General features: G+C 40.2%; 1 protein-coding gene across 2 annotated transcripts; it reads left to right on the forward strand.

Moving 5' to 3' along the window:
- Nucleotides 1–2,412: 2,412 nt before the first annotated feature.
- Nucleotides 2,413–27,364, forward strand: LOC117506919 (protein polybromo-1-like). Of its 2 annotated transcripts, XM_034166598.1 has the most exons (29): nt 2,413–2,586; nt 2,692–2,789; nt 2,876–3,023; nt 3,102–3,251; nt 6,228–6,344; nt 6,440–6,508; nt 6,600–6,698; nt 6,783–6,868; nt 6,944–7,029; nt 7,143–7,359; nt 10,602–10,743; nt 11,487–11,581; nt 11,709–11,988; nt 15,026–15,131; nt 15,220–15,859; nt 15,985–16,196; nt 16,287–16,472; nt 16,587–16,744; nt 16,865–17,116; nt 17,218–17,363; nt 17,777–17,934; nt 18,062–18,245; nt 20,657–20,858; nt 21,000–21,201; nt 21,300–21,452; nt 21,910–22,080; nt 22,479–22,534; nt 25,743–25,956; nt 26,299–27,364. In XM_034166598.1, exons 1-29 carry the CDS (start codon nt 2,446–2,448, stop codon nt 26,460–26,462), a joined length of 4,932 nt encoding a protein of 1,643 aa, XP_034022489.1. In that variant the 5' UTR covers nt 2,413–2,445; the 3' UTR covers nt 26,463–27,364. The 2 variants fall into 2 exon arrangements, with proteins under 2 accessions (XP_034022489.1, XP_034022488.1); XM_034166597.1 differs by lacking the exon at nt 21,910–22,080 and having other exon boundaries at nt 21,300–21,368; nt 22,482–22,534.
- The last annotated feature ends 343 nt before the right edge of the window (nt 27,365–27,707 follow it).

Below are 27,707 nucleotides of genomic sequence, written 5' to 3' on the forward strand. Positions count from 1 at the left end.
TATAAAACACACTGTACACACCACAAAGAGATGCTTCAGAGACTCATGGAATCAGAAACAAAGTAAAAAAAAAAAAACTGCTTTGTCATTTATGTAGCAAGAGTCACTCCAACCCAGTTCTACTTATAAACAAAAACACTGCTTTGAAATGGTAGAAACTCTGTATTAAACAATTAATTGAGCATATGATTGAAAGTTCATTTGCACAGAAGCTTGACTGATGTGCTCAAGTGCATGCTTGTAAAGCACAATGTTTTCAGAGCTTTGGAAAAGTGATATGATGATATATGACCCAACTGTGAAAATGATTGTAAAATACTTTAAAGCATTTTCATTTTCCATTCTAAAGTATCAATTTAACAGAGATAAAATGAAATGTTAATTTATGTTGCTGAATCTGTTTTGTATTTTTTTCCCTGTACACATACATATTTTATTGATTTTTAAATGTTTGAAATAAGCTAAACCAAATTAAAATCAAAATGTGTAGTTTCTTGTATTTTTGGATAGGAAAGATTTGGATTGGGTTCATTTTGGTAGAATTCATACAGTTAAAAAAATACAAGGTACAAATAAAACCAAGGACAACGCATTAACGCATAAAAACACTTATTTCAAATGTGGTTCTTTACTTACTTGAAATAATAATAATAATAATAATAATAATAATAATAATAATAATAATAATAATAATAATAATAATAATAATAATAATAATAACAAAGGAAATGTTGGGGCTTTGTAAAATCTGATAAGATATATCTGGTTTTTGACTTTCAGTGTAAAAATAATATGCTAACTGAAAACGTTGAATTTAAGGTGAAAATTACAAAACAAATCGAAAATACCAACATATTACACATTCTTGACTATGGGGAGTTAAAAAACAACAATTATTTGCTTTGTAGACATTGTAGACGTTTATAGCTTCAACGAAGCTAAAATATTTTTCTATGAGTATGTGTAAAGGGTGACTAGAAAAAATACTTTATTTTGAAAAGTGAGCGGTGGATGAACCGACGTTACGGTTATATTGTTGTAAAATTGACACTTTCGTTTTTTTTGTTTTTTTCTTTCACTAAAATCGATTAGTGATTGACTCTCCTGTGTTCACAGAAGGTAAGTACCTGACTGAGTCATGTGGTTATTTAGGATATCCCCCCCACTGTCATCGCTGGATTTAGTGTCGAAAGCTTGGTAGTGTCACTGGTAGTTGCGGTGATGCCTTTGTCTGAGGACGATGCGAGAAGCTAAAGGTAGCTAAGATTAGCTGATGTGTGTTCCGCGCACGTACGTGTTCGGCTCCTGCAGCACCGTGCATGTGCGCACACACAGCCTAGTGTGCACACAGCATCACTGCTGCTGCCAGCCCCATGTCACTGAAATTAAAGAGCACACACCCATCAGGAGGTCTGCATGTTCTTGGTGGTAATTGTTATAGTGTGTGTGTGTGTGTGTGTATTTTGGGGTTGCTTTAGTACTAATCAATACTAAAAATTAGTATCGGATTTGATACTCATTTGCAACAGTATATGTACCACCAGGTTTGCACACAGCCCCTCAACAATATGGATGCACACAGTAACTTTGTTGGCTTTGCAAAGAAGACATAAATAAGTTGTTTTGGGGGATGTTTTTTTTACAACCTAAAAATAGTCTCTGTTTTGTTTGTTTTCATGCACTACCTGTACAAAGTATACTACAAAGTCATATATCTATATATACATCTTGCAGTTGTATTCTTTTGCACTACAGCAGACGCCGTCAAAATAGTGTTGTCGTTGATGGTATTGTTTTCATTGTTATCTTATTTTTTTAATGCTTTTCATTTTTTTTGTCTTTCCCTCCACATGGTATCGAAAATGTATGTATCAAGTATTTTCCTGGGTATCGATATCGAGTTTCATATTCCAGTATCGTGACAACTCTACGCCACAAATCAAAAGTTTTGATTTCTTTCAGACGTTTACTTGCAGCCAGATTCAAAAATATTTGGTGACACAATTTTCAGGGGGTGTCGTCGACTCTCATTCACTTCATGTTATGGAATCTGGGGATAAGCATGGGCACCCATTGGTCTCAGGGTCTATAGATGACCACATTTTTCAAAATATAATAATAATGATGATGAAGATCATCGTGAGGAGGCCCTGGGGAAGACCCAGATCACGCTGGAGGGACTACGTCTCTCGGCTGGCTTGGGAACGCCTCTGGGTTCCCCCGGAGGAGCTGGGGGAGGTGTGTGTGGATCGGGAGATCTGGGCGGCTTTGCTTGAGCTGCTGCCCCCGCGACCTGACCTAGGATAAGCGTAAGAAAATGGATGGATGGATGACGAAGATGGCCAAATCAATAAATTCTGTCAGCGCCTTGGCTTCAATCTGAGTTATTAATGCAGTGACATTTGTTCCCGAGTGAGAATTTGTCTTTGCCGCAGGAGTTCCATCATGGCCTTTAAAAGAAGGCGGGCGACTTCCCCCTGCAGTAGCGTGAGTGGAGGAGATTTTGATGACAGCCAGTCTTCATTGTTGGTGTCATCTGTTGGAAGAAAGAGACGGAGGACCTCAAACATTCCAACTGTGGATCCTGTAATTTAGCAGATTTCACTGGCAGTTTTATTTAATTTATTATTATTGTTATTTTAGTGAACAGAAAACATTTATCTTCCTCACTGTTGAACCTTTACCTTGCAGATTGCTGTATGTCATGAACTTTACAACACAATCAGAGATTACAAGGACGACCAGGGCCGGATGTTATGCGAGCTGTTCATCAGAGCGCCTAAACGAAGGTGAGGGAAGCTATTGTTTAATATCAACAAGTAAATCTTAAAACAAATGTTGGATGAAAGACATTTCTGAAACTTCTTTCTTCAAGGAACCAACCAGATTACTACCACGTGGTGTCACAGCCTATAGACATGATGAAGATCCAGCAGAAGTTAAAGATGGAGGAATATGATGATGTTGAACAGTTAACGGGTGACTTTCAGCTTTTATTCAACAATGCAAAGAGCTATTATAAGGTAATGAACAGCTCTACGTGAAGGAAAATAAGATTCTAAATTGTTGTGCATCTGACTCTGAAATCAATGTGTATGCAGTCTGAGAGTCCGGAGTACAGGGCCGCCTGTAAACTGTGGGACCTTTACCTGCGAACCAAGAATGAATTTGTCCAACGAGGAGAATACGAGGAGGATGATGAGGATGGCTACGATGCTCAAGACAAACCTGGAGGGCTCACTGAGGATGAGGTGACACTCGTGCATGAATTTGAATGATTGATTTATGAGGTATATGCATACTGTAGCCATCTGTAGTTGACAATTCAGTCATTAATATTTTAAGAGTAATACACTATTAAGATACTATATTCCTGCATGCAGCAGTTATCATACATGACTAGCAGGAAATGTTATTTTCATGATAATTAATATCAAGATGTTTGCATACATATATATATATATATATATATATATATACATATATATATATATATATATATATATATATATATAAAACACTATAGTGAATGATGAAGAAATGTTTTATAAGCAACACAAATTTATCTGAATATTTAGTTTAGATATTTTCTTTAAATTAAGGTTTTACAGACTTTTGCTTTAATAATTTAATTTCACAAAACTTTTGTTTCACTGTTGATAGGCTGTTACCATATTACTTGAAAGGTTTTTAGTTGATATTTTGCAAGACTGGTTTGAAATGATGCTATTATAAGAGGAAGGCCTCAATGCATTTTGGTGATGATTTGGGTTTCATGAGTTAATTATACCTTTCTTTAACATTGTGTGATATTATATTTTGTCATTTTTTTTCTTCAATAATATAAAAACTAGTCATCATTTGTCACAGATCATTTGTATCCCAAAACTGATAATCTATACATGTAATCAATCAATACCATGACCATATATATGCTGTGTGTGTTTTACATATTTATGTATTTGTGTGTATATATATATATATATATATATATATATATATATATAGTGCATCCGGAAAGTATTCACAGCGCTTCACTTTTTCCACATTTTGTTATGGTACATCCTTATTCCACAATGGAGTAAATTCATTTTTGCTCAAAATTCTACTCACAACACCTCATAATGACATGAAAAAACATTTTCTTTTTTGAATTTTTTGCAAATTTATTAAAATAAAAAGATAAGAAATTTAATGTACATAAGTATTCACACCCTTTGCTCAATACTTTGTTGATGCACCTTTGGCAACCATTATAGCCTCAAGTGCTAGAAGCTTGGTGCACCTATCATTGGGCAGTTGTGCCCATTCCTCTTTCCAGCACCTCTCAAGCTCCATCAGGTTGGATGGGGAGCATTGTCTTTTTCTGCATTAATGCTGCCATCACAGAATTGTATATTACCTTTGCAAGGTGATTTGACACAATCCCATACCATGACAGAACCTTGATTTGTCTGTGTATAATTGCCGGATTCCCTTCACACTGCATGGAGAACAGGCAGGGGTGGTCTTGAGCCAGGAACCTTCTGCTCTGGAAGCAAGTGCACTAACTGCTTGGCCAACACAATGCCCTGATACTATGTACTGTAAAGGGAAAAATATGCAAATCTCTTACAGTCTTTCTTTGACTAACATTGTGCGGCGGCACAGGAAAAACACCTCCGTGTTGATAACCATTTGTAAAATCCAGGCGGCTTTTGATGGCTTTCAGTGGAGTGAGTATATGAGAAATTGTTTATCAGCTGGAGATGTTCCAACTTGTCCTCAAGGCTTCCAACAGAGGTGTTTTTCCTGTGGCGGAGCGTCGCGGCGGCTGCGAGCCGACGCTGCAATCCGCCCGCACGTCTTTCATTAAAAAAATCTCCTTTAACAGTGGAATATCCGGATAAAATGCTGAAACCGACTTCTTCTGAAACTTCTCTGTTCTCTCACGACGTCCTGGATCAACAGAGCCTGAAATGTGGAGGTTTTAAGCTTGAAACAGGCTGATGACGCTGCCTGAGAGCGCTGAGCGACGTCTCGCACCGTGAAAAGTCCTTAAAGCGACAGTATCACCTCAAAATCTCTCATCAGCTGTTAAAATTTTCACTGAAAACCAGCTTAATCTTTCGAACCGTGTCCACTTCGATGTGTCTCACAGGTTTAGAAAAAATTTTGATCAAACAAAGCGCCAGTCTCTCAGCAACTTCTCAGACAAAGGAATTCCGACGAGGGGCTGGACGACTCCTCCCACAAGGAGTGCTCACAGGCGAATGACGTCACCGACAGGCGTGGAAAAACTCACGCATGCGCACGAGGGTTCAAGCATGTCTGACGTAAAAACATATGAATGAAATCCATATAGTTTTTGAAAAAAACAAAAAGGACCTATACTTTACGGACAGACCTCGTGTATATATATAATGGCTTTATTTTGACACAAAACACGCTCCTCTCAAAACGTGACCCTATGGTCTAATCAAGCGCACCCTTCCTTCTTCTGTGGCATTTAATGGCAGCCGGCATCCTTATTGTTGCATTGCTGCCACCTTCTGCATCAGTCCGTTATAACAGTACTAAATCCTCTCGATTAGTCCAGTGCCTTTCAAGTATTTAAAAAGCCAACACTTCCCCATCTGTCTTGACGTTATGGTTAAAATACTTCCTACAGAAACTTCTTTCAGGATTTACAATTGATTTCCTTGCATTTTTACTCTTTAATAGATAAACCATTCCAAAATGATGAGATATAGTTTGTAAAATTTGATATTTTGTGGGAAAATTAAAGCACTGTGCTAAATACTGTACAGGTATATTCATTGGTTATGGTCTTTATCATTTTTATTACAACTGGTGACATCTGAAAGTACTGCATTCTGGTGATGGCATTTCACAGCACGTTATTTAGAATTCAGTTGGTCTGGTGGTGGTATTTGGCATTATTGTGCGGTATTGATATGGTGAGGGTCTTTTTTAAATAAAATTTTTTAGCTCCCAATTTTCTATAGGAATACAAACTTCCTACGAGCACTGCACTAGTATTGACAAATTAAATGATGTTGACAACACAAAACATGAAATATCTGGGGTTCATAGTCTGCGATGAAGTATTATTATTTTTAATTAATTATTTAGCATTTTCCATATCCAAACTATTTATCATTTAGGGTTGTAGGTTTTTGTTGCTGTGTATATGACTCAGGGTTATATTTTAAAGTCTAAATTGTATGACTGCTTTTATTTCACAGAGTGCACCTACCTACCTGAAAGAAGTCCTCGAGCAGCTTCTAGATGCGGTGGTGTCTTATATCGAGCCAACTGGCCGTCTGGTCAGTGAACTTTTCCAGAAGCTCCCATCCAAACTGGTATGAGTAGTTTTTGACATTTTACATTTAAACTGAATCAACTAGCTTGAGGTGCATTTTGTTTTAATTATTATTTATATATTTTTTTTATTTAGCAATATCCAGATTACTATGCCATTATTAAAGAGCCAATAGATCTGAAAATCATCGCTCAAAAGATCCAGGTATACAGGGGTCTCCCCCCCCACTAAATATTGATTCAAGGATTTTCAGCTGTTCCTGTTGAGAAATGGTTCAGTAAATCTTTTTCATTAGATGGGGAACTACAGGAGCGTTAATGCTATGACGAAAGACATAGATCTGTTGGTGAAGAATGCCAAAACCTACAATGAGCCTGGATCACAGGTGTTTAAGGTGAGCTGTGTAATTTGTACACATTGTTCGCATTAGTAACGCTTGATGCACGTACCAGTGTAGCGACTGCAATGTCTGTTCCAGGATGCAAACACTATCAGAAAGATTTTTGCACAGAAGAAGTCTGAGATGGAACATGGAGAACCAATGAAATCCAGCATACGTATCAGGTACAAAAAAGGCTGGGAATAATGTGGAATGAAGATTTTTAGCATTTCAGTTTAACTGTCCTCTGTGTCTATCAGGAACAGGAGGTCTGCACAGGGAGACCGCCTTTCGGCCATCACCATGGCTCTTCAGTATGAAAGTGATGAGGATGGCATTCTTTCTGGTACTGCTGTTCTTGGATGCTTTGGTCAAAATCAGAATGAATTAGGTGTTATGAGTAGGCTACAATCTGTTGGGCTTCAATTTTTATTTTTATTTTTTTACTGCATTGCTCAGGATCTGTCTTCTATGATGAGGGAGAATTGGAGGCAGAGAGCTTGACCTCTAACATGGACATGAGTAATCCCATTTTCCAGCTGTATGAAGCTGTACGGGGCGCCAGGAACAGCCAGAACCAGCTGATTTCTGAACCTTTCTTGCAGCTGCCCTCCAGAAAAGACTACCCTGATTACTACAACCAGATCACTCAGCCCATCTGCCTCCATCAGATCAAGTATGGCCAAACTAGAGTTCGTCAGAGTGCACGTCCATATGTCTGTACCTAACAAAGTAGTTCAATACACAGTATTATTTCTGTAGTTTCAATAGCTTACAGGTGGACGAGAAACTAAAATTTTTCCCCTTTTGCAGTTGTTTCTCTAAATCAGTCCTTCACAGTGACAATCCACTTTGAGTGACTGTAATTCTTATGAAACATGACCAGAAACCATTTGTTCAGCGATAAATGAATTGTACTGGACCAAACTGGCCAGATTACCAAGAACAGGTCCATGAGACCGTTGAAACAGTGTTCCTGTCTAGTCCTGAGCTTTCGGCACCTTACTTCATTCATTTCATTTGAAACCAAATGGTGCATAGGAAATGGGCATGACAGGGTGAAATGTCTGCAATTGATTGTTACACCAAGAACATCAAAATATACACTCACCGGCCACTTTGTTAGGTACACCTGTTCAATAGACCATTGTTACATTCTGAGTGCACATGCACAACAGTGCATAAATGTTGTGGGACTAAATGTGCACGCCCATCTCTGTTGCTGATGTGGGGGGGGGCAAAGCATTAATTGCATATTCGTACAAAACATGTCCAAGAAGCGGCTCTCCATGCAGGTTAAGGGAGGAGCTAATGCCCTCTACAGTGTGGATACTCAATGGGTCACTGCTAAATCTTTATTTTTTTTTTCTTAGCGATCTGAATGACATATCACTATTAACCCTGAATAAATGGAGCACTTTGATGCTAATAAAGCCTTTTCAGCTTTTAAAATAAGTGATTTTTTTTTTTTTCTTTTTCCTTTTTGTTGGTGATGGGACAAAGCGACAGCAGGACGGAAAAACGCACCCGGAGCACCTTATTATGCCAAGGGACTTCTTCAAAAATGCTGCATTTATTCACAAACAGTTTCCAAAACAAGGAATTAAAGTATTTCCAAAACAAGGATGTCTTATTTGGACACCAGTCTGTCTGTGATGATAGATCCGGATGAAAGAAGGCAATAACATGTCAGATTAAAAGAGTTTATTTACTCTGTCTGCTCCACATGAGGCAAACATCCATTTTTGTTAATTAAAATAAGGAAAATACAGGATCTAACGGTAGTGTTCCTGTTTGCGGGTATTTGTTTAGGACTGAAATAACAGGTTTTGACGGAAACATTAAAATGCCTGTCAGGTTTGAGTCAGGTTTGGACAGGAATATGAGGCTCGAATTGAACTTTAATGGCCCCCAGATCCAAGACTGATGGCTCTCTGATATGGACACTTTGGTTTACAATAAATTTAGAAGTTGTCTAAGAGCTGCTGGGGACATGAGGACAAGCTGAGTGACCACGAGACCTCTGAGTGCAGGCAAAAACTCAAGGTCAAGTTCACCTACATACAGTGTGCCTTTTATTGTTTTTAAACACCCAAAAAATACTGAGTTGGTGGTTTTTTTATGACAACGGGAGCAGTACACTTAAATGTTTTTGACGAATGAATGGTATGTTACATTTTTATAGCGTTTTGCAATCTGCCTGAGAACTCTGAAAAGTCTGCTGTATTTCTGGCTTTCCTCCTAAACACATTTGTGCGAAGCACGTTTCAATCAAGACATTAAATACAGTTTCACACAAGCTGTTTTTGTTGTTGTAATACTGAACAATGTCAAAAATGTGCGCTGTGTGTGTGTGTGTGTGTGTGTGTGTGTGTGCGCTGTGTGTGTGCAGGATTACAGCTGACAGCAGAAATGTTCTCTATTAAATAATGTCTTATTGTTCTGATTGTCACATCTGGGACACGTTTAAGAGACTTTGTCCACCTTTCTTTGGCCAAACTAGACATTTGTCGCAGTGTTATCCATAGATTCAGTCATGTCCGTGTATTTACACAGAGCCTGCATGTCCACATTAAAAGGCGCTGCGCTCCACGCCGTTCTACATGAGCGACTTGTAGAGTACTCAGTGTGCATGCACCAAATGATGTAACAACAGTCTGTTGTTTATTAACACAAATACATAATCAGCCAATCGTGGCAGCAACTCAGTGCATTTAGACATCTAGACGTGGTGAAGACAACTTGCTGAAGTTCAAACCGAGCATCAGAATTGGGAAGAAAGGGGATTTAAGTGACTTTGAATGTGACATGGTTATTGGTGCCAGGCGGGCTGGACTGAGTATTTCAGAAACTGCTGATCTACTGGGAGTTTCATACACAATCATCTCTAGGGTTTACAGAGAATGGTCAGAAAAAGAGTAGATACCCAGTGAGCAGCAAGTGTTTGGACAAAAATGTCTTGTTGATGCCAGAGGAGAATGGAAAGACTGGTTGAATGGGTGACTGTGTGATGCTGTCATGTCAGTATGGATCAACATCTCTGAGGAATGTTTCCAACACCTTGTTGAATAAATGCCACAAAGATTTAAGGCAGTTCTGAAGGCAAAAAGGGGTCCAACCCACTATCCTGACTGGGCCTTATCAAGGTTTGGGTTAATCGGTGCTGCCCTGTAGGAATGTTGCCTGTCAGGAGCAGGGGAGATTTCCAGGGTCGGGGAGAAGATATACTGTTACACTGGTACTAGCAAGGTGTGCCTAATAAAGTGGCCCGTGATTGTACACCAGCAGCCTAGTTAACTTGCGGGAAAACAGCTAAGAATTTTGCTATGAATGGTGAACAGTATGTGTCTTTGATCAGCAAGGTGGGGCCATTAAGGAACTGTGGGTTTATTATTATTTCGTCTAGACATAATGTGCCAGTGCACCCACTGAAGATGAGCCATAAATAAATTTAAATGACCATTATCAATATATCAGTATTGAGATACATACATGAATAGGGCAGTGTAAAACAGCATTGGTTAAAGCTTCTAAACTCATTTAATCTGCTTAAAATGTTTGACAATAAGGAAAAGTTGCCAAAAAGATTTGTTCACTTTTATTTTAGGTGCTAAAACTACACATTACTGTTTATTGTCTGTCTAAATGTAGAGCTAGTAGTTCATGTTAATTGTGATCATTTTTTGTAGTTTACCATTTTATTTCGCTTTTTATGATCCTTGCTTAGGTGGACTCCCATGTCGCCTCTGTCTGAATGTGCTGCACACATTTTCATCTAATTTCCATATGTTTGTTTCATTTTTCTATCACATGCATTTCCTTTTTGTTTGTTTCTCCTGTGTATCACAACCAATCACTGTACTGTACAGTATTTCTCTGCCCTCCTTCCCAAATGTGAGAGCCCATAATTCCCCACAGGACCAAGATGAAGAACAATGAATACGAGAGTGTTGAGCAGCTGGATTCCGATCTGACCGTGATGTTTGAGAACGCAAAACGTTACAATGTTCCTCACTCTTCCATCTACAAGCGTGCACTCAAGCTTCAACACATTCAGCAGGTTGGCCTCAGTTTCTGCTTTTTAAATGAAAGAAACTTCTTTTTAAACCATGTTTATGGTATTTTTCAGACTAGATAATAGTACCTGTGGGCATGAAGATAGTTGGGGCTGACTTTGCCAGGACAGAGTCACATTTGGTCCAAATCTGGTTGAAAATCAAATTCCTTGACTTTTGCCAAAATGAATTCTTTAAGGGCAGTTTTGAGATCAGTCTACAGTGACTTATCAAATTTGATAGAAATCAGCAAATGGACCTGGGAGGAGTTGGCCCACAAACAGGTAGACATGACCTTAGCCCAAGTGATTGACATTTGATCTCGTTTGGGTGATTTCAGAATGCACCTCCTTGTGTGTGCCACATTTGGTGCAAATCAGAATGAAAAACTTAATTTTGACCTTTAGCCCCAATCACCTTGATTCCAGTGATTGACCTATTGACCTTAGTTAAATTTGATCTCACCTCTGCAATTCCAGAACTCATCTTCGTATGTCTGACAGGTTTGGTGGACATATGAGGTAAAATCAACTTCTGAAACCACTGACTTTGACCTTTGCAAAAGCAAACCTTTTTAAGGCCAATTATGGGTGGGGTTAAGCTTCAACCATATTTCAGCTTTGGTGGAAATCAGCCAAAGTACCTGGGAGGAGTAGGGCAACAGACAGGCAAATGTAGCTCAAATTAGAATATGTTCTATGAATCCGATGCATTAAAACAGTGTGAAATTTGTCTGTTTTCTGAATAGATGAAGAGAAGAGAGCTTTTACAGAAAGATGATGATGATGGAGACAGCATGCTCTCCTCTGCCACATCTGATGCTGGCAGCACAAAAAGAAAAAGGTGCATTTTGTCACATTTTTGCTTTCATGTTGCTCTAATGGCATTTTTTTTTTTTTTTTTTTTTTTTTTTTAAGAGGAAGGTGAGTATTTGTCTAACAGTTCTTTGCTGATTTGATTTTCTTTCAAGCCACAAGAAGAACACAAAGAAAAACCGCATGAAAGCTCTCTTAGCTGTTGTGAGTGAGGCGAGAGAAGCTGGTACCGGTCGTAGACTATGCGACCTCTTCATGTTCAAGCCATCAAAGAAGGACTATCCTGACTACTACAAGGTCATCCTGGAACCAATGGACCTCAGGACGATTGAGCACAACATCCGCTCAGACAAGTACATGACTGAAGATGCAATGGTGGAAGATATGAAGCTGATGTTCCGCAACGCACGACACTATAATGAGGAAGGCTCACAAGTAAGGCCGTGCTTGCTGGTGCTGTGTCTTCAGTTGATGCATTGTGATGTTTTTGGGACCAGGATTTATCTGAAATCTTGTGCTAAAGGGGGTTTATAGACTTGCTTACTTCATTAGCTACACCTGTACAAGTGCTTATTAATAATGGTCAACAATTTCATAGAACATATTAATATCTACTACATTTTATTGAAAAATGTGAGAATATTAAAGTGTTAAAGGAAATATTTAATCACCTGCTGATGTTGAACATGGCTTAGCTGCTGGTGGCAGATGGGCTGGTTTGAGTATTTCACAAACTGCTGCTCTACTGGGATTCTTGCACACAACCATCTCTAGCATCTACCGCAAACAGTTGTGAAAAAGAAGAAACATACATGGAACTGTGATTATCTGGGCAAAAATACTTTGTTGATGGCAGAAATTAGAGAGGAATGGTCATATTGGTTCCAGCTGATAGAAGGGCAGATGTAATTAGAATAACCATTTGTTAAAAACAACGTATACAGAACAGATTCTCTGCCATGCTGGGATGGGTTAGACTCCTCTTGGTTAAAACTTGCCAAAAATCACCCTGACAAAAGCAGGCTTTTGATAGTGTTTACCAGCAAAAACATTAAATGCATCTAAATTTTAGATATATATATTTGGAATCTGTCTAAAAGTAAAATAATCACATAAGAATATAACATAACACACACAAGTATGGTAATGTACAACAACAAGACCCATATGGGGTATAAAGGAACTCTATATGTGGCCAAAACAGATAATGTGACAAAATATAATAAACTTTATTAAATTGTTGAGAAGTCTTGTCAATGCATTTTTTACACCTCCTTCAAAAGAGGTGGCAAAAACTCGTCTCTTTGATTGTGTCTAGGCACGCTTCAAAAGGTGTGAAAAATGGTCTTTGATTTGGACTCTGACACAGACTTCAAAAGAGGTGTAAACCTTTGCATCTACACATAAACATGGGCTCATTTGACAACAAAAATCTGATCCACTTGGTTATGCAGAGCAGACACATCAGCTGTCATACAATTTGTATACGGTGCTAAATCACTTGGGATTACAATTTTCAATTGGCAGAGGTGAGATTAAGTCACCATCAAGTCACTCTCAAGTCATGAATCAGCAAGTCCCAAGTCAATTCCCAAGTCATAATGACCACCAAGTGTTTGACAGCTGACTTGAGACTTGACTTGGGACTTGCTGATTCATGACTTGACAGTGATTTACTCCCACCTCTGTCAAATGGTGATTTCTTAGAAATCATACTTGACTAAATCAGATTGGAATGTTAATAATTGTGATTTTATTAGCTCTAAGTTTGAATTTTGGAGTTTGAATTTATTTGGGCTTTTTTCTAATCCACACAGGGTCAAAATTCAGGTTCAAAGGTGACATTAAAAGCCCCAAATTACCATGACAGTCATGCAAATGAGTGATGTCCGAACACAACTGTAGCCTAATAATGCCCATATTGTTGACTGTTGTAAGCTATATTAGCAGTAGTAACAAACAGAACCAGTAATTTATTAAAAGTATTTTTATGAATTCAACAATATTTCTGTATAAAATGCTAGAGATGGGGACAAGACCACCTATATTGAATCTGAGTCAAGACCAAGATGTTTAAAGAGTCAGGTGTGAGTAGAGATGAAAGCTTTGGGATTTTGGAGTGGCCAAAACCTAGACCTAAAGAAACCCCCAAAACAACAAAAAACTGTATGCTGTAATTCACTCATTCATTTTCTATATCCGCTTATGTCAATCAAGGGTCACAGGAGGGCTGGAGTCTATCCCAGCAGTCATAGGGCATGAGGCAGGGTACACCCTGGACCGGACGCCAGTCTGTCAAAGGGCCACATACAGACAAACACAATCACACCCTGGTCTGGTTTCAAGACCATACATTTAATTCAACTTAACATCACCCCTATTAATATTCAGAAGATAAATTTCTGTAAGGGAGTTGGGCTCAGCAGCTCAATTGGCATCAACCTGAACATTTTATGACATCAAAAAAAAGGATACCAAACTGAACATGTTTTAAAATTCAGATCGATTGAGCTCTTTTGACTGGTCACATTACACTGTGTTAATAAAATAACAATTATTATAATTTACTTATACTAGTCCAAGACTGACCTTATCTAGTCTAAGACTGAGTCAAGATACAGTAGAATTTCTTTCAATTCCAAGAAGAGTAAGTGGAAAAAGTGTTGTCGAGACCAAGACTGGACTTGAGTACTACAACATGCCATTATTGCCAGAATAACAGACAAGTAAACACTCATGCACAGAGTGGAATAAGCAGTTTTAAGATCAATATGTATGAAACACACACACACACATACTCATCTTCAACCGCTTAGTCCAATCAAGGGTCCCAGCAGTCATAGAGCGCGAGGCGGGGCATACCCAGGACAGGACACCAGTCTGTCGCAAGACCACAAACACATTCACACCCACTCGCACACCTATGGACAACTTAAAGATTCCAATCCACCTAACCCGCATGTCTTTGGATGTGGGAGTAAACCGGAGCACCCGGAGCAAACCCACGCAAACACGGGGAGAACATGCAAACTCCACACAGAAAGGCCACAGGCAGGAATTGAACCCATGACCTTCTCGCTGTGAGGCAACAATGCTAACCACTAAGCCACTGTGCTGCCTTATGTGTGAAACAGAAATTTTAAATACAGAATTACACCTAGGAAAGAAGCTCCTGGCTTTACTAGGTGATTGTGTTTGTAACTGTAGTTTTCTCTGTATAAAACACTTTTGCTCCCATGTTTACCCTTCTATGCCCACCTTCATAACATACACTCTGCACCAGTAGTAAAATGTCAAACAGGCCAACAAAACATGTTTTAGTGTCATGGAAATGACAGTTGGTAAACTGCTACTTATTGTACCTCCACAAAAATGAGGCCCTGAATGTCGAAATCAGCCAAAAGTGACATTTGTTTATATTTATATTATTCATCAAAAGTTCTTTATGATGAACTTTGATTTACCAATGCAGGTCTATAATGATGCTGAGATCTTGGAGAAGATTATGAAAGAGAAGCGGAAAGATCTTGGGCCAGTGACAGATGAAGATGATGTGATGTCCCCAAAGCTGAAAATAAGTACGCCAATCGTCAACCAGTTTGATTTAATAGCAGACACAGCGTGGGATGGGATTATTATTATTAATACACATTTATTTACACACAGGAAAGAACAGCATTGCTCTGAAAAAGTCCAAGTACCTAACACCACTACAGCAGAAGCTGAATGAACTTTATGAAGCTGTCAAGAACTACACAGATAAGCGGGGCCGTCGCCTCAGCACCATATTCTTACGACTGCCGTCCCGTGCCGAGCTGCCTGATTACTACATTGCTATCAAGAAACCTGTGGACATGGAAAAGATCAAGAGTCACATGCTGGCCAATAAGTACCAGGATGTAGATGCACTGGTTGAGGACTTAGTACTGATGTTTAACAATGCCTGCACGTACAACGAGCCTGAGTCCTTGATTTACCGCGATGCGCTTTTGCTGCATAAGGTGCTTTTAGAGACGAGACGCGATCTGGAAGGGGGAGAGGATGCACATGTTCCTGATGTTCCTCGTCTTATCCAGGAACTTATCCGCAGCCTCTTTGTATCTGTGATCGGTCACCAAGATGACGAGGGTCGTTGCTATAGTGACTCACTTGCTGAGATTTCTGCCCTAGATCCTACAAATCCAGAGAAGCCACCACTTGATTTTGAGATAATCAGGACTAATGTTGACCATGAACACTATAAGCGGCTGGATGTGTTTCAGGACCACATGTTTGAGGTACTGGAGAAGGCCAGACGAATGAGTAGGTGAGGTCCTGCTGATCCTCACGTACAAAATCAAATCGGCCATCTGATCTCTGTGATTTTTATACAGTGTTGTATATCCCATAAACATAAGCACTATTTAGTGTCACACTTTATGTTCATTACAGGACCGACTCTGAGATCTTTGAAGATGCTGTGGAGCTGCAGCAGTTCTTTATTCGGATCAGAGACGAGCTCTGTAAGAATGGGGAGATCCTGATGTCTCCTGCTCTCAGCTATACATCCAAACATCTGCACAGTGATGTGGAAAAGGAGAAGAAAGAAAAACTTCCCAAGGAGCTTGAAGAGGACAAAATCAAAAGGGAAGAGGAGAAAAGAGGTATTCTGCTAAAGTGCCAAGAAGCGCTGTCCTGTCCCACAGTGTCTAAATGTATAGCCTTGTTTTACTGAGGAAGCTGTCTTTTCCTAGAAGCTGAGAAGAGAGAAGACACTGTAGGAGGGTTGTGGCAGTCAAATCTGCAGCGCACATACAGTCAGGACTGCAACTTCAAGGATAGCTTGTACCATGTGGGAGATTATGTATATGTGGAGCCTGCAGAGTCTAACCTCCAGCCTCATATCATCTACATTGAACGTCTTTGGGAAGACGACTCTGGTTGGTCCCATATGTTTGTTGTTGGAAGTGGAGTGTTGGACACAGTGTTCCTGTTCAGGTAGGCGTTGTTTTATGTTTGTTAGACCTAACTAAAGTCATATTGTCTACCTGCAGGGGAAAAGTGGCTTTATGGTTGTTGGTTCTACCGACCAAATGAAACATTCCATCTTGCTACTCGAAAGTTTCTGGAGAAGGAAGTTTTCAAGAGCGACTATTACAACAAAGCCCCTCTCAGCAAGATTTTGGGAAAATGTGTAGTCATGTTTGTCAAAGTATGTGTTTGATTTTTTTTTTTTTTTCTCCCCTGCCTGGTATTTGTAATTTTTCTGCTCCATGGTTCATCAGGTTTTTATTGAGCATTGATCAAATGTTGGTTGTTTGTGGGAATTAAGGAGTACTTCAAACTTTACCCAGAAGGCTTCAGACCAGAGGATATCTATGTCTGTGAGTCACGCTACTCTGCCAAGTCCAAATCCTTCAAGAAGATCAAGATGTGGACTATGCCCTTGAGCTCTGTTCGATTTGTTCCTAGAGAGGTACCTCTACCTGTTGTCCGTGTGGCATCCATGTTTGCCCACAAACAGGAAAAGAAACCACCAGAGACAACTGGTGAAAGCAAAATGACCAACTCTATTATAGATAAGGTGAGCACTGTTTGGGTGTTTTTGTACAAACTGAGAGAATGTACATGGGAGAAAAAAGCCAACATCTATGGAAAAACAAAATGATGTATGCATGTGTGCAGGAGAGGGAGGATGTTACAGTGGATGTGTCTAATGGGGAACCAGGGTGTCAGTATTATGAGCAGCTCTGCTACAACCACCTTTGGCTTAAAGTGGGAGATTGTGTCTACATTGGTTCCCATGGATTAGTGCGTCACAGGGTGGGCAGGTAGGATCGATACTTTTATATGCTTCTCTTTGTACAGGTACAATTTATGATTATATTACAGTAATAACATAAACTTGTATAGTAATGACAGAATGTAATTTGTACTGCCCAATATTAAAAAAGGACAATTTAAGGGAACAGGCTTCATTACTTTATTTCAAAATGACCCTCTTGAGAGGGTCATTTTCAACATTTTCATTTCTACTGCTGACAAAATAAAAAGGGGAGCGATTCTCATCCAGTTTTTCATGAAATTAATTGTAAATACTTTCCATCTCATTCTGAAGCTGGTGCTCTGATATCGCTGACAGGCCTAGAAAACACAAATATGCCTCTCTGTGGAGACTTTGGATTCTGTTCAGCAGGGGCAAAGGTCTTAAATCTCTGCATACTCTTGTTTTTGCACTGAGCAGGATTGAGAAAATGTGGATGCGAGATGGAGCAGGTTATTTCTTTGGCCCGATCTTCATCCACCCAGAGGAAACGGAGCATGAACCCACCAAGATGTTCTATAAGAAAGAGGTGTTCCTCAGCAACCTTGAGGAGACCTGCCCCATGACCTGCATCACAGGTAGTGAGAAGGCTTTCTCACTTTATAAATTTAGTTGAATACCAACTTTTTGTTGTTTTCATAATGTCGAGCATAATTAACTGAGATAACAAAGTACTTTTATTAACACAGTTTTCTTGGATCACAGGGAAATGTGTAGTGTCGTCCTTCAAGGAGTATCTGTCGTGTCGGCCGACTGAGGTGCCTGAAGAGAACGTTCTTCTCTGTGAAAGTCGCTACATTGAGAGTGAGAAGCAGATGAAAAAGTTTAAAGGCCTTAAGCGCTTTTCACTCTCTGCAAAGGTGGTGGAGGATGAAATCTATTATTTTAGGTAAATGGACTGTAAAACATGTCAGATTTGGGTTATGGATGTTGACTAGAATGTTGTTGATGGACTTTCGGCTGACCCCGTTTATTCACACACAGCCATCCGTTTGTCACAGGACATCCAGTACAGACCTGCGTTGGGGCTTGCCACAAGTTTTACACCGGATGCCCTTCCTGACACAACTCCAGATCTACATGGAGAAGCAGGGACAGCCCCTAGTCTTCCTAAGAAGTCTCCCATTCAAGTACTAACCAGGACCCACTTTGTTTAGCTTCTGAGATCTGCATAGGTGTCAGCCTGACTCCAGAAAAGGCAAAGAGGGTGCAGGTTTCTTTGTAGCCACCATCTCCACTAGGTGATTTCACTGATTAACAGCAGACGAGATGAGTTCATCAATGAAATCACCTGCTGGAGATGGTGGTTACAAAGAAACCTGCACCCTCTTGCCCTTTCTGGAGTCAGGTTGACACCTATGGATCTGATGGGATTAGGGTCACACAGAGCAGACTGGCTGCTAATGATGCACTAGGGTGTAAATGTAAAAAAAAACCAGAACGATTCCCAATTGATAAAACTGATGTCCATACATATTTGGTGAAATGTGTGGCTGAAGTCATTTAGTTTTCCTTTCAAAGATGGATATAATTCCTGGTTGTATTCTTTTCCTTTTTATACACTCAACAAAAATATAAACGCAACACTTTTGGTTTTGCTCCCATTTGTATGAGATGAACTCAAAGATCTAAAACCTTTTCCACATACACAATATCACCATTTCCCTCAAATATTGTTCACAAACCAGTCTAAATCTGTGATAGTGAGCACTTCTCCTTTGCTGAGATAATCCATCCCACCTCACAGGTGTGCCATACCAAGATGCTGATTAGACACCATGATTAGTGCACAGGTGTGCCTTAGACTGCCCACAATAAAAGGCCACTCTGAAAGGTGCAGTTTTGTTTTATTGGGGGGGGGATACCAGTCAGTATCTGGTGTGACCACCATTTGCCTCATGCAGTGCAACACATCTCCTTCGCATAGAGTTGATCAGGTTGTCAATTGTGGCCTGTGGAATGTTGGTCCACTTCTCTTCAATGGCTGTGCGAAGTTGCTGGATATTGGCAGGAACTGGTACACGCTGTTGTATACGCCGGTCCAGAGCATCCCAAACATGCTCAATGGGTGACATGTCCGCTGAGTATGCCAACCATGCAAGAACTGGGACATTTTCAGCTTCCGAGAATTGTGTACAGATCCTTGCAACATGGGGCCGTGCATTATCCTGCTGCAACATGAGGTGATGTTCTTGGATGTATGGCACAACAATGGGCCTCAGGATCTCGTCACGGTATCTCTGTGCATTCAAAATGCCACCAATAAAATGCACCTGTGTTCTTCGTCCATAACAGACGCCTGCCCATACCATAACCCCACCGCCACCATGGGCCACTCGATCCACAACATTGACATCAGAAAACCGCTCACCCACACGACGCCACACACGCTGTCTGCCATCTGCCCTGGACAGTGTGAACCGGGATTCAGCCGTGAAGAGAACACCTCTCCAACGTGCCAAACGCCAGCGAATGTGAGCATTTGCCCACTCAAGTCGGTTACGACGACGAACTGGAGTCAGGTCGAGACTCCGATGAGGACGACGAGCATGCAGATGAGCTTCCCTGAGACGTTTTCTGACAGTTTGTGCAGAAATTCTTTGGTTATGCAAACCGATTGTTTCAGCAGCTGTCCGAGTGGCTGGTCTCAGACGATCTTGGAGGTGAACATTCTGGATGTGGAGGTCCTGGGCTGGTGTGGTTACACGTGGTCTGCGGTTGTGAGGCTGGTTGGATGTACTGCCAAATTCTCTGAAACGCCTTTGGAGACGGCTTATGGTAGAGAAATGAACATTAAATACACGAGCAACAGCTCTGGTTGACATTCCTGCTGTCAGCATGCCAACTGCACGCTCCCTCAAATCTTGCAACATCTGTGGCATTGTGCTGTGTGATAAAACTGCACCTTTCAGAGTGTCCTTTTATTGTGGGCAATCTAAGGCACATCTGTGCACTAATCATGGTGTCTAATCAGCATCTTGATATGGCACACCTGTGAGGTGGGATGGATTATCTCAGCAAAGGAGAAGTGCTCACTATCACAGATTTAGACTGGTTTGTGAACAATATTTGAGGGAAATGGTGATATTGTATATGTGGAAAAAGTTTTATGAGTTCATCTCATACAAAATGGGAGCAAAACCAAAAGTGTTGCGTTTATATTTTTGTTGAGTGTAATTGGCTATGGTCATTGTCAGATTTAACAAAAACAGAAATGTTCTGTTTGGAAACATGTCATGCAGAAATTCAGAACCTATTTGGAAAAGTTTAACATTCTAATTTTCTGATCAACTTCTACAGGAAGCTCATAGTACCACAGAAGGAACCGTCCCCTTTGCTGGACAGAAAAATTGAGGAACTGGAGGTTAAGTTTGCTGATATGACAGATGAGGAGCTAGAGGACCTTGGGGATGATGATGGCGAGCTGGACGACCAATCTCTGCCTCGGATACAGTCGTCCATGTCTGGCGACGTGGATATGATGTCTTACACTCCCCCACAGGTTGGCATGGTAACATTATTACAATTTTTACATTTGTAATTTGTTCTCATGCAGCAACTACATGATGGGTTATTTTTGTTGTTGTCATTTGTGTTTTTTGGAGGGGGTTGTTTTGTTTTAACGGCTCTCCTCTGGCTGCAGTCGACACCAAAATCCATAAAGGGGCTTTCAAAGAAGGAGGGCTCAAAGCGAAAGATCAACATGAGCGGCTATATCTTGTTCAGCAGTGAGATGCGAGCGGTCATTAAAGCTCAACACCCAGACTTTTCCTTTGGGGAGCTCAGCCGCCTTGTCGGCACGGAATGGAGGAATTTAGAGAGTACAAGAAAAGCAGAGTATGAAGGTGAGCAAAAATTTTAGCTGATTCTTAACAGGCTGAATAACGACTGGTATCTTGATCAACAGGAATTTAAATTTTGTACTTTCTTTATTTTGTCATAGAGAGAGCAGCTAAAGTGGCGGAGCAGCAAGAGCGAGAGAGGTCGACCCATCAGGCTTCGCCGAGAGCAGGTACCCCACTAGGGGCACAGATGGGGGTGGTACCTCACCCAACCCCCTTGGGAATGCTTAATCCCAGCATGACACCTGTGTCAGGTAACCCCTCATAGATGCAGATGGATCACCCTCGGTACACTAGAAGGCTGGAAAGTGAAGCTAAACTGCTAGAACAATTTACCTTTGTTTTAGGCTTCCTAATCACACTCATATCTGCGTACCTTTGATGTTGGAAGTGCTGTGAGTTTATTCATTTCACTTGATTGGTATACGAGTACCTTTAGCACATATCATGATGAAGGTTGCTGTACACCAATCAACAGTTGACATGTAAAATGAACGAGTGCTTGAGAAGAGTGCATGTGATCAAATTGTTTTCTTTGCATTTTTTAGCCCTAATTATTTTTCCATCCATCCATCCATCTCCAATGTAACTGCATAGTAATTTGATTAGTGCATACATCTTAACACTAATGCATGTTTTCTAGTGATAGTTGATGCATGTTTCATTAATGCATGTTGCTGTTTAATGTTACTGCTGTCCCTCCCTAAGAAGGTATGATGGGTGCGTATAGATCAGCTATGATGCCCTGGCAGGGCCATGTTGAAGGCATGGTTAGTATGACTGGCATACAACCACATCATATGGGGGTGCCCATCTTCCCCCACCATCTCCTGCCCATTATGCCTGGGTTCCTTGGAATGCCTTACCTTGGTAAGAGTGACGTCACTGCCACCCCACCTGCCATGCAGTTGCTTCCTGTGTACCAAATCTGACTTGCTGGAGGGGCTACCTGTACTAATAGGCTGGGTTCTTAAGAGGATGACTAGACACTTGAGAGCACATCGCCTCAGCTTTGACTTTATGATTTGTTCAGAACCAAGAAGCTTGTTGTTGATTATGTGTCACTGAGAGAAACCTGGTTTAATTTCACAGAGCAAAAGAGTTTAGTCTCTCCTGCTAATCCATTTAAACAAGCAAAAAAGATTTAATAATTTAAAATTTAGAATTTTTGAGATTTAATGTACTACCTACAAAATTATTAGAAGTGAGTTTTGAATGTGGTGTGTGATACAAGTCAGTATCAAGGAGTGTGCTGCACCTTTTGATATTTAATATCCTCACAGGTGTCAACAGTATGGCAGGCACACCAGGGTCAGGAAACATACACGGATCTCAGGTAATGTGTTAGCCTCTGACACCCACTTCACCTAAATGTTGGGTCAAAGTGTCTAATGTAACTTGTCCCTCCAGTTTGGTCCTGTACATTAACACCACCTTACTCAGCTCCTTCTTGACATCTTTCGTATATTATCCACCCCCTTCCCCTATCCTTCTACTTGTATTCTGGTCACTATTTTACCAACATATTCATCACCTCTTCTCCTCACATCTTCAAACTACTCCATCCTACTTTTTCGTATGTTGTTAGACACTAAGTTGTTGTTTTTTATGTATTTACAGTTATCTCACTTATTTTTCTGTCCAGCTTTGTAACACCACACATCCACCTCAGTATTCTCATCTTCCACATCTTAATGTCTTCTCTTGCACTCCCTTCACTGCTCATGCAATATCCTCATACATTACTGCTGAGTTTGTAACAATATAAATGATTTAAAATCATGTGTACGATGACAGTTAAGTTGTCTGTCTTAATGCAGATCTTGTTAAGACAGACAACTTAGGGGAGGTGATGGTCTAGTGGTTAAGCGTTGGGTTTCAGACCAGAGGATCCTCAGTTCAAATCCCAGCCTGACCGGAAAATCACTAAGGGCCCTTGGGCAAAGTCCTTAATCCCCTAGTTGCTCCCAGTGTGTAGAGGGCGCCTTGCATGGCAGCAGCCTGACATTGGGGTGAATGTGAGGCATTTGATGTGTAAAGCACTTTGGGCAATCTGATGCAGATGGAAAAAGCGCTATATAAATGCAGTCCATTTACCATTCTTCTTCTTACAAGGACATTCTGTAGATTGTTATCATCAAAGATGCCAAGTTAACATCAAGCAGTGTGAAACATTCCAGGACATAGCGGTAAACATTTTTACACTTTGCGTGCAGATTGTCATATGTATATGTGTAGACCCATGTCCAGGGCCACATACAGGCACAGTCTACATTAGAGCTTTTGAAACCCAGAACTTGCTTGTGGAATGTGGAGTGAGGAACTGGGTGAAGGGATTGGCGCAACATTTGGGTTGTAGCATTTGGGTCATGGTTAGAACTTGGGAGTTTCCTAATTTGGTGACTGAGCTGGCATCACTGCAGTCGTGGATTGACTGCTGTAGCCAGGACTCTGATCTTTGCGTCCAAGTTGTCTTTTAAGGCCATTTATCATTGTGAACACTGGACTATGGTTGGTTGCTTAGTTGCAACATTTCTGTCACTGGATATTCAATTAAATGGACTGCATTTATATAGCACTTTTCCATCTGCATCAGATGCTCAAAGCACTTCACAATTATGCCTCACATTCACCCATTCACACAGACACAGTCATACACAAATGTCAGGGTTCTGCCATGCAAAGCACTCACCACACACCAGGAGCAACTCAGGGATTAAGGACCTTGCCCAAGGGCCCTTAGTGATTTTCTGGTCAGGCTGGGGTTTGAACCAAGGATCCTCTGGTCTGAAGCCCAACACTTAACCACTAGACCATCACCTCCCCACAATTCTGTATTTTGTTTTGTTTTGTTAGCACTGCCAAAGCAGATGGCCACCCCATTGAATCTGGTCTGCTTGAGGCATCTTCCTATAATACAACCCCTGGCAAAAATTATGGAATCACCGGCCTCAGAGGATGTTCATTCAGTTGTTTATTTTTGTAGAAAAAAAGCAGATCACAGACATGACACAAAACTAAAGTCATTTCAAATGGCAACTTTCTGGCTTTAAGAAACACTATAAGAAATCAAGAAAAAAAGATTGTGGCAGTCAGTAACGGTTACTTTTTTAGACCAAGCAGAGGAAAAAAATATGGAATCACTCAATTCTGAGGAAAAAATTATGGAATCATCCTGTAAATTTTCATCCCCCAAACTAACACCTGCATCAAATCAGATCTGCTCATTGACATTGACCCTATGCCATGACATTGACCCTATGTGTCTTTTTGCAAGGAATGTTTTTGCAGTTTTTGCTCTATGGCAAGATGCATTATCATCTTGAAAAATGATTTCATCATCCCCAAACATCCTTTCAATTGTCCAAAATATCAACATAAACTTGTGCATTTATTGATGATGTAATGACAGCCATCTCCCCAGTGCCTTTACCTGACATGCAGCCCCATATCATCAATGACTGTGGAAATTTACATGTTCTCTTCAGGCAGTCATCTTTATAAATCTCATTGGAAAGGCACCAAACAAAAGTTCCAGCATCATCACCTTGCCAAATGCAGATTCGAGATTCATCACTGAATATGACTTTCATCCAGTCAGCCACAGTCCACAACTGCTTTTCCTTAGCCCATTGTAACCTTGTTTTTTTCTGTTTAGGTGTTAATGATGCCTTTCGTTTAGCTTTTCTGTATGTAAATCCCATTTCCTTTAGGCGGTTTCTTACAGTTCGGTCACAGACATTGACTCCAGTTTCCTCCCATTCGTTCCTCATTTGTTTTGTTGATGTCTTCCTTGGTCTACCAGTATGTTTGCCTTTAACAACCTTCCCATGTTGTTTGTATTTGGTCCAGAGTTTAGACACAGCTGACTGTGAACAACCAACATCTTTTGCAACATTGCGTGATGATTTACCCTCTTTTAAGAGTTTGATAATCCTCTCCTTTGTTTCAATTGACATCTCTCGTGTTGGAGCCATGATTCATGTCAGTCCACTTGGTGCAACAGCTCTCCAAGGTGTGTTCACTCCTTTTTAGATGCAGACTAATGAGCAGATCTGATATGATGCAGGTGTTAGTTTTGGGGATGAAAATTTACAGGGTGATTCCATAATTTCTTCCTCAGAATTGAGTGATTCCATATTTTTTTCCTCTGCTTGGTCTAAAAAAGTAACCGTTACTGACTGCCACAATCTTTTTTTCTTGATTTCTTATAGTGTTTCTTAAATCCAGAAAGTTGCCATTTGAAATGACTTTAGTTTTGTGTCATGTCTGTGATCTGCTTTTTTTTCTACAAAATTAAACAACTGAATGAACATCCTCCGAGGCCGGTGATTCCATAATTTTTGCCAGGGGTTGTAGTAGTACTAATAGTAGTAGTAGACACAGGGTTGGGTAAGATTTAAGCCTTACTTGTATATACGGTCTTGTGATGACTTTCATTTTGATTTGGTGCTGTATGAATAGAATATTGAAGAAAACAAAACATGTTTATTTTCATAAATGTGTTCTCATAATCATTAAAAGTAACTGTGTGTTTTCTTTAGATGGGTTTGACAGGTACAGGGCAGCAGGCTCCACCACCATACCCAGGACAAAGCCAGGTGGGACACCATGCACCCCAGCAGCCCTCCACGCCGATGTTTGTGTCCCCACCAGCTAAGTCACAGCGCCTGCTCCACTCTGAAGCGTACCTGAAATACATTGAGGGTCTTACAGCAGAGTCATGCACCATCAGCAAGTGGGACCAAACCCTCTCAGGTCAGTCTTTGAGATACATTCCAATGTCCTTAACAGTGCCTGTTGCATGTGTTGACTCACATTTCCTTTGAGTTTTGGTGTCTTTGTATGTTTGCTTGGTTTGTAATGTAGCTTTTTGGACTGTACTTGTTCATCACTTTTGAGTTTTAATAATAAAAATAGTTTTTTATAGTTGTGTGAAGGGTTTCTATGGGGCAAGGACATGTACTTGGATATAATGATTATTGTACAGTGCAAATAAAACATGCAGGGAAACATCAATAACAGATAATCATAATTAAACTGAAAATGGGGAAATATGCCGACCAAGAGTGAAGACTTGTTTTTTTGGGGCACTTTCAGTTCAAAAACAAGATGTGCGCCTGACAAAAGAGCAAGAGAGCAGACTACCATCCCACTGGCTGAAGAGTAAGGGTGCTCACAAAACGATGGCAGATGCACTTTGGCGACTGCGTGACCTGATGCTGCGAGACACGCTCAACATTCGCCAGATGCACAACTTGTAGCCGTTTATTTTTTGAGCCTCTCTTCCAAAACCTGTAAGACAGGAAAAGGGCAAAGCTCATTAACGGTGGCTTTGTGTTGTCATCAAAATGTGTTTGTGTTCATGTGAGCAGCAGCTTAAAGTTGATTGTGTTAGAAGTTACATGTCAGATGTTCTGTGCATGTTATGATTTTTTTTCTTGAATGTTTTATGAAGAACTGGATTTGACTGTATTTTTTTTTTTAAGACGGAGAACCTGTGTGATTTGTTTGAAATGCAGCACTTGAAATATATGATATTATTTTGTGTTCGGCACACATTTGTTTGTTTTATTTGAACATTTTGGATCAGCTAAGAAAAAGAAAAGTATCTTGTTTTGGGCAGACCCATAATTGTAATTTCATTTTTTTTTTCAAGTAATCTACCAGTAGCAAAATGTTATATGCACTTTAATATCAAAAGTTTACACAAGTATTTGCTGTTGCAAATAAAAATGCTTTTGTTACTTGGACCTTAATATCAGTTTCCAGTGTTTCTGATTGAACTGAAGAACTGTCTTTGAGTTTTTTTTGTTCACTGGAATTCCCAGTTCTTCAGATGTTGTGCATTTAAAAGTCACAGCTAAAATCTACAAGTCACATGAATCTAGATTAGCCACATTTTCCTGTCTGAATTGTATAAAACTCAGAATGTCAGATGTGGGATTTTTTTTTTTTTAAATTTTACTATAATTGCTTGGTTATAACTTGATTAATTTGATTGATGGCCCTCTGTGTCTGCATGTAGCTTTTATATGGTGAACATGGTTAATCACCATGACTGTGTATATGATATCTCAAAGGGTAGCAAACAGATGTTGTTGAAACTGTGGTGAGATGATCATTGGGTCAGTGGAGAGGTGATTAAATTTTAGTGGTGATTCGGTTTTGCTTCACATGTTTTTCTTTTGTCTCTTTAACTTTGCAAGTTAGATTTTTTTTTGTGTGTGTGTGTGTGGGTACTCCCACGACGACTTTGTATCAAACATTTATTTAGGGAAACTCTATTGAAGTGTCTGACTTGCATTTTGAGGGAACATCAGCTATGACATTTTGCTCGTGTGGGACATTCATCTGCATGATCCAGCCCACAGGTGCCTCAGTGTTGAGGACTTGAGCTGATGGAAAGGCCAAGGGGATGTCCACAATTCATCATGCTGTAGCAGACATACAAGCACTTTCTAGAAGTGGGGATGGATTGGTGGTCTGGGTGGTTTCCATCCAGCAAC

The sequence above is a fragment of the Thalassophryne amazonica genome, chromosome 3, assembly GCF_902500255.1.
Source record: "Thalassophryne amazonica chromosome 3, fThaAma1.1, whole genome shotgun sequence".
Lineage (NCBI taxonomy): Eukaryota > Metazoa > Chordata > Actinopteri > Batrachoidiformes > Batrachoididae > Thalassophryne > Thalassophryne amazonica.

Coding starts and splice junctions, on each gene's coding strand:
- LOC117506919 (XM_034166598.1), top strand. CDS start 2,446: ATGGCCTTTAAAAGAAGGCGGGCGACTTCCCCCTGCAGTAGCGTGAGT. Junction 3,024..3,101: donor ATGCAAAGAGCTATTATAAG/GTAATGAACAGC, acceptor ATGTGTATGCAG/TCTGAGAGTCCGGAGTACAG. Junction 16,745..16,864: donor GTGTAGTCATGTTTGTCAAA/GTATGTGTTTGA, acceptor GTGGGAATTAAG/GAGTACTTCAAACTTTACCC.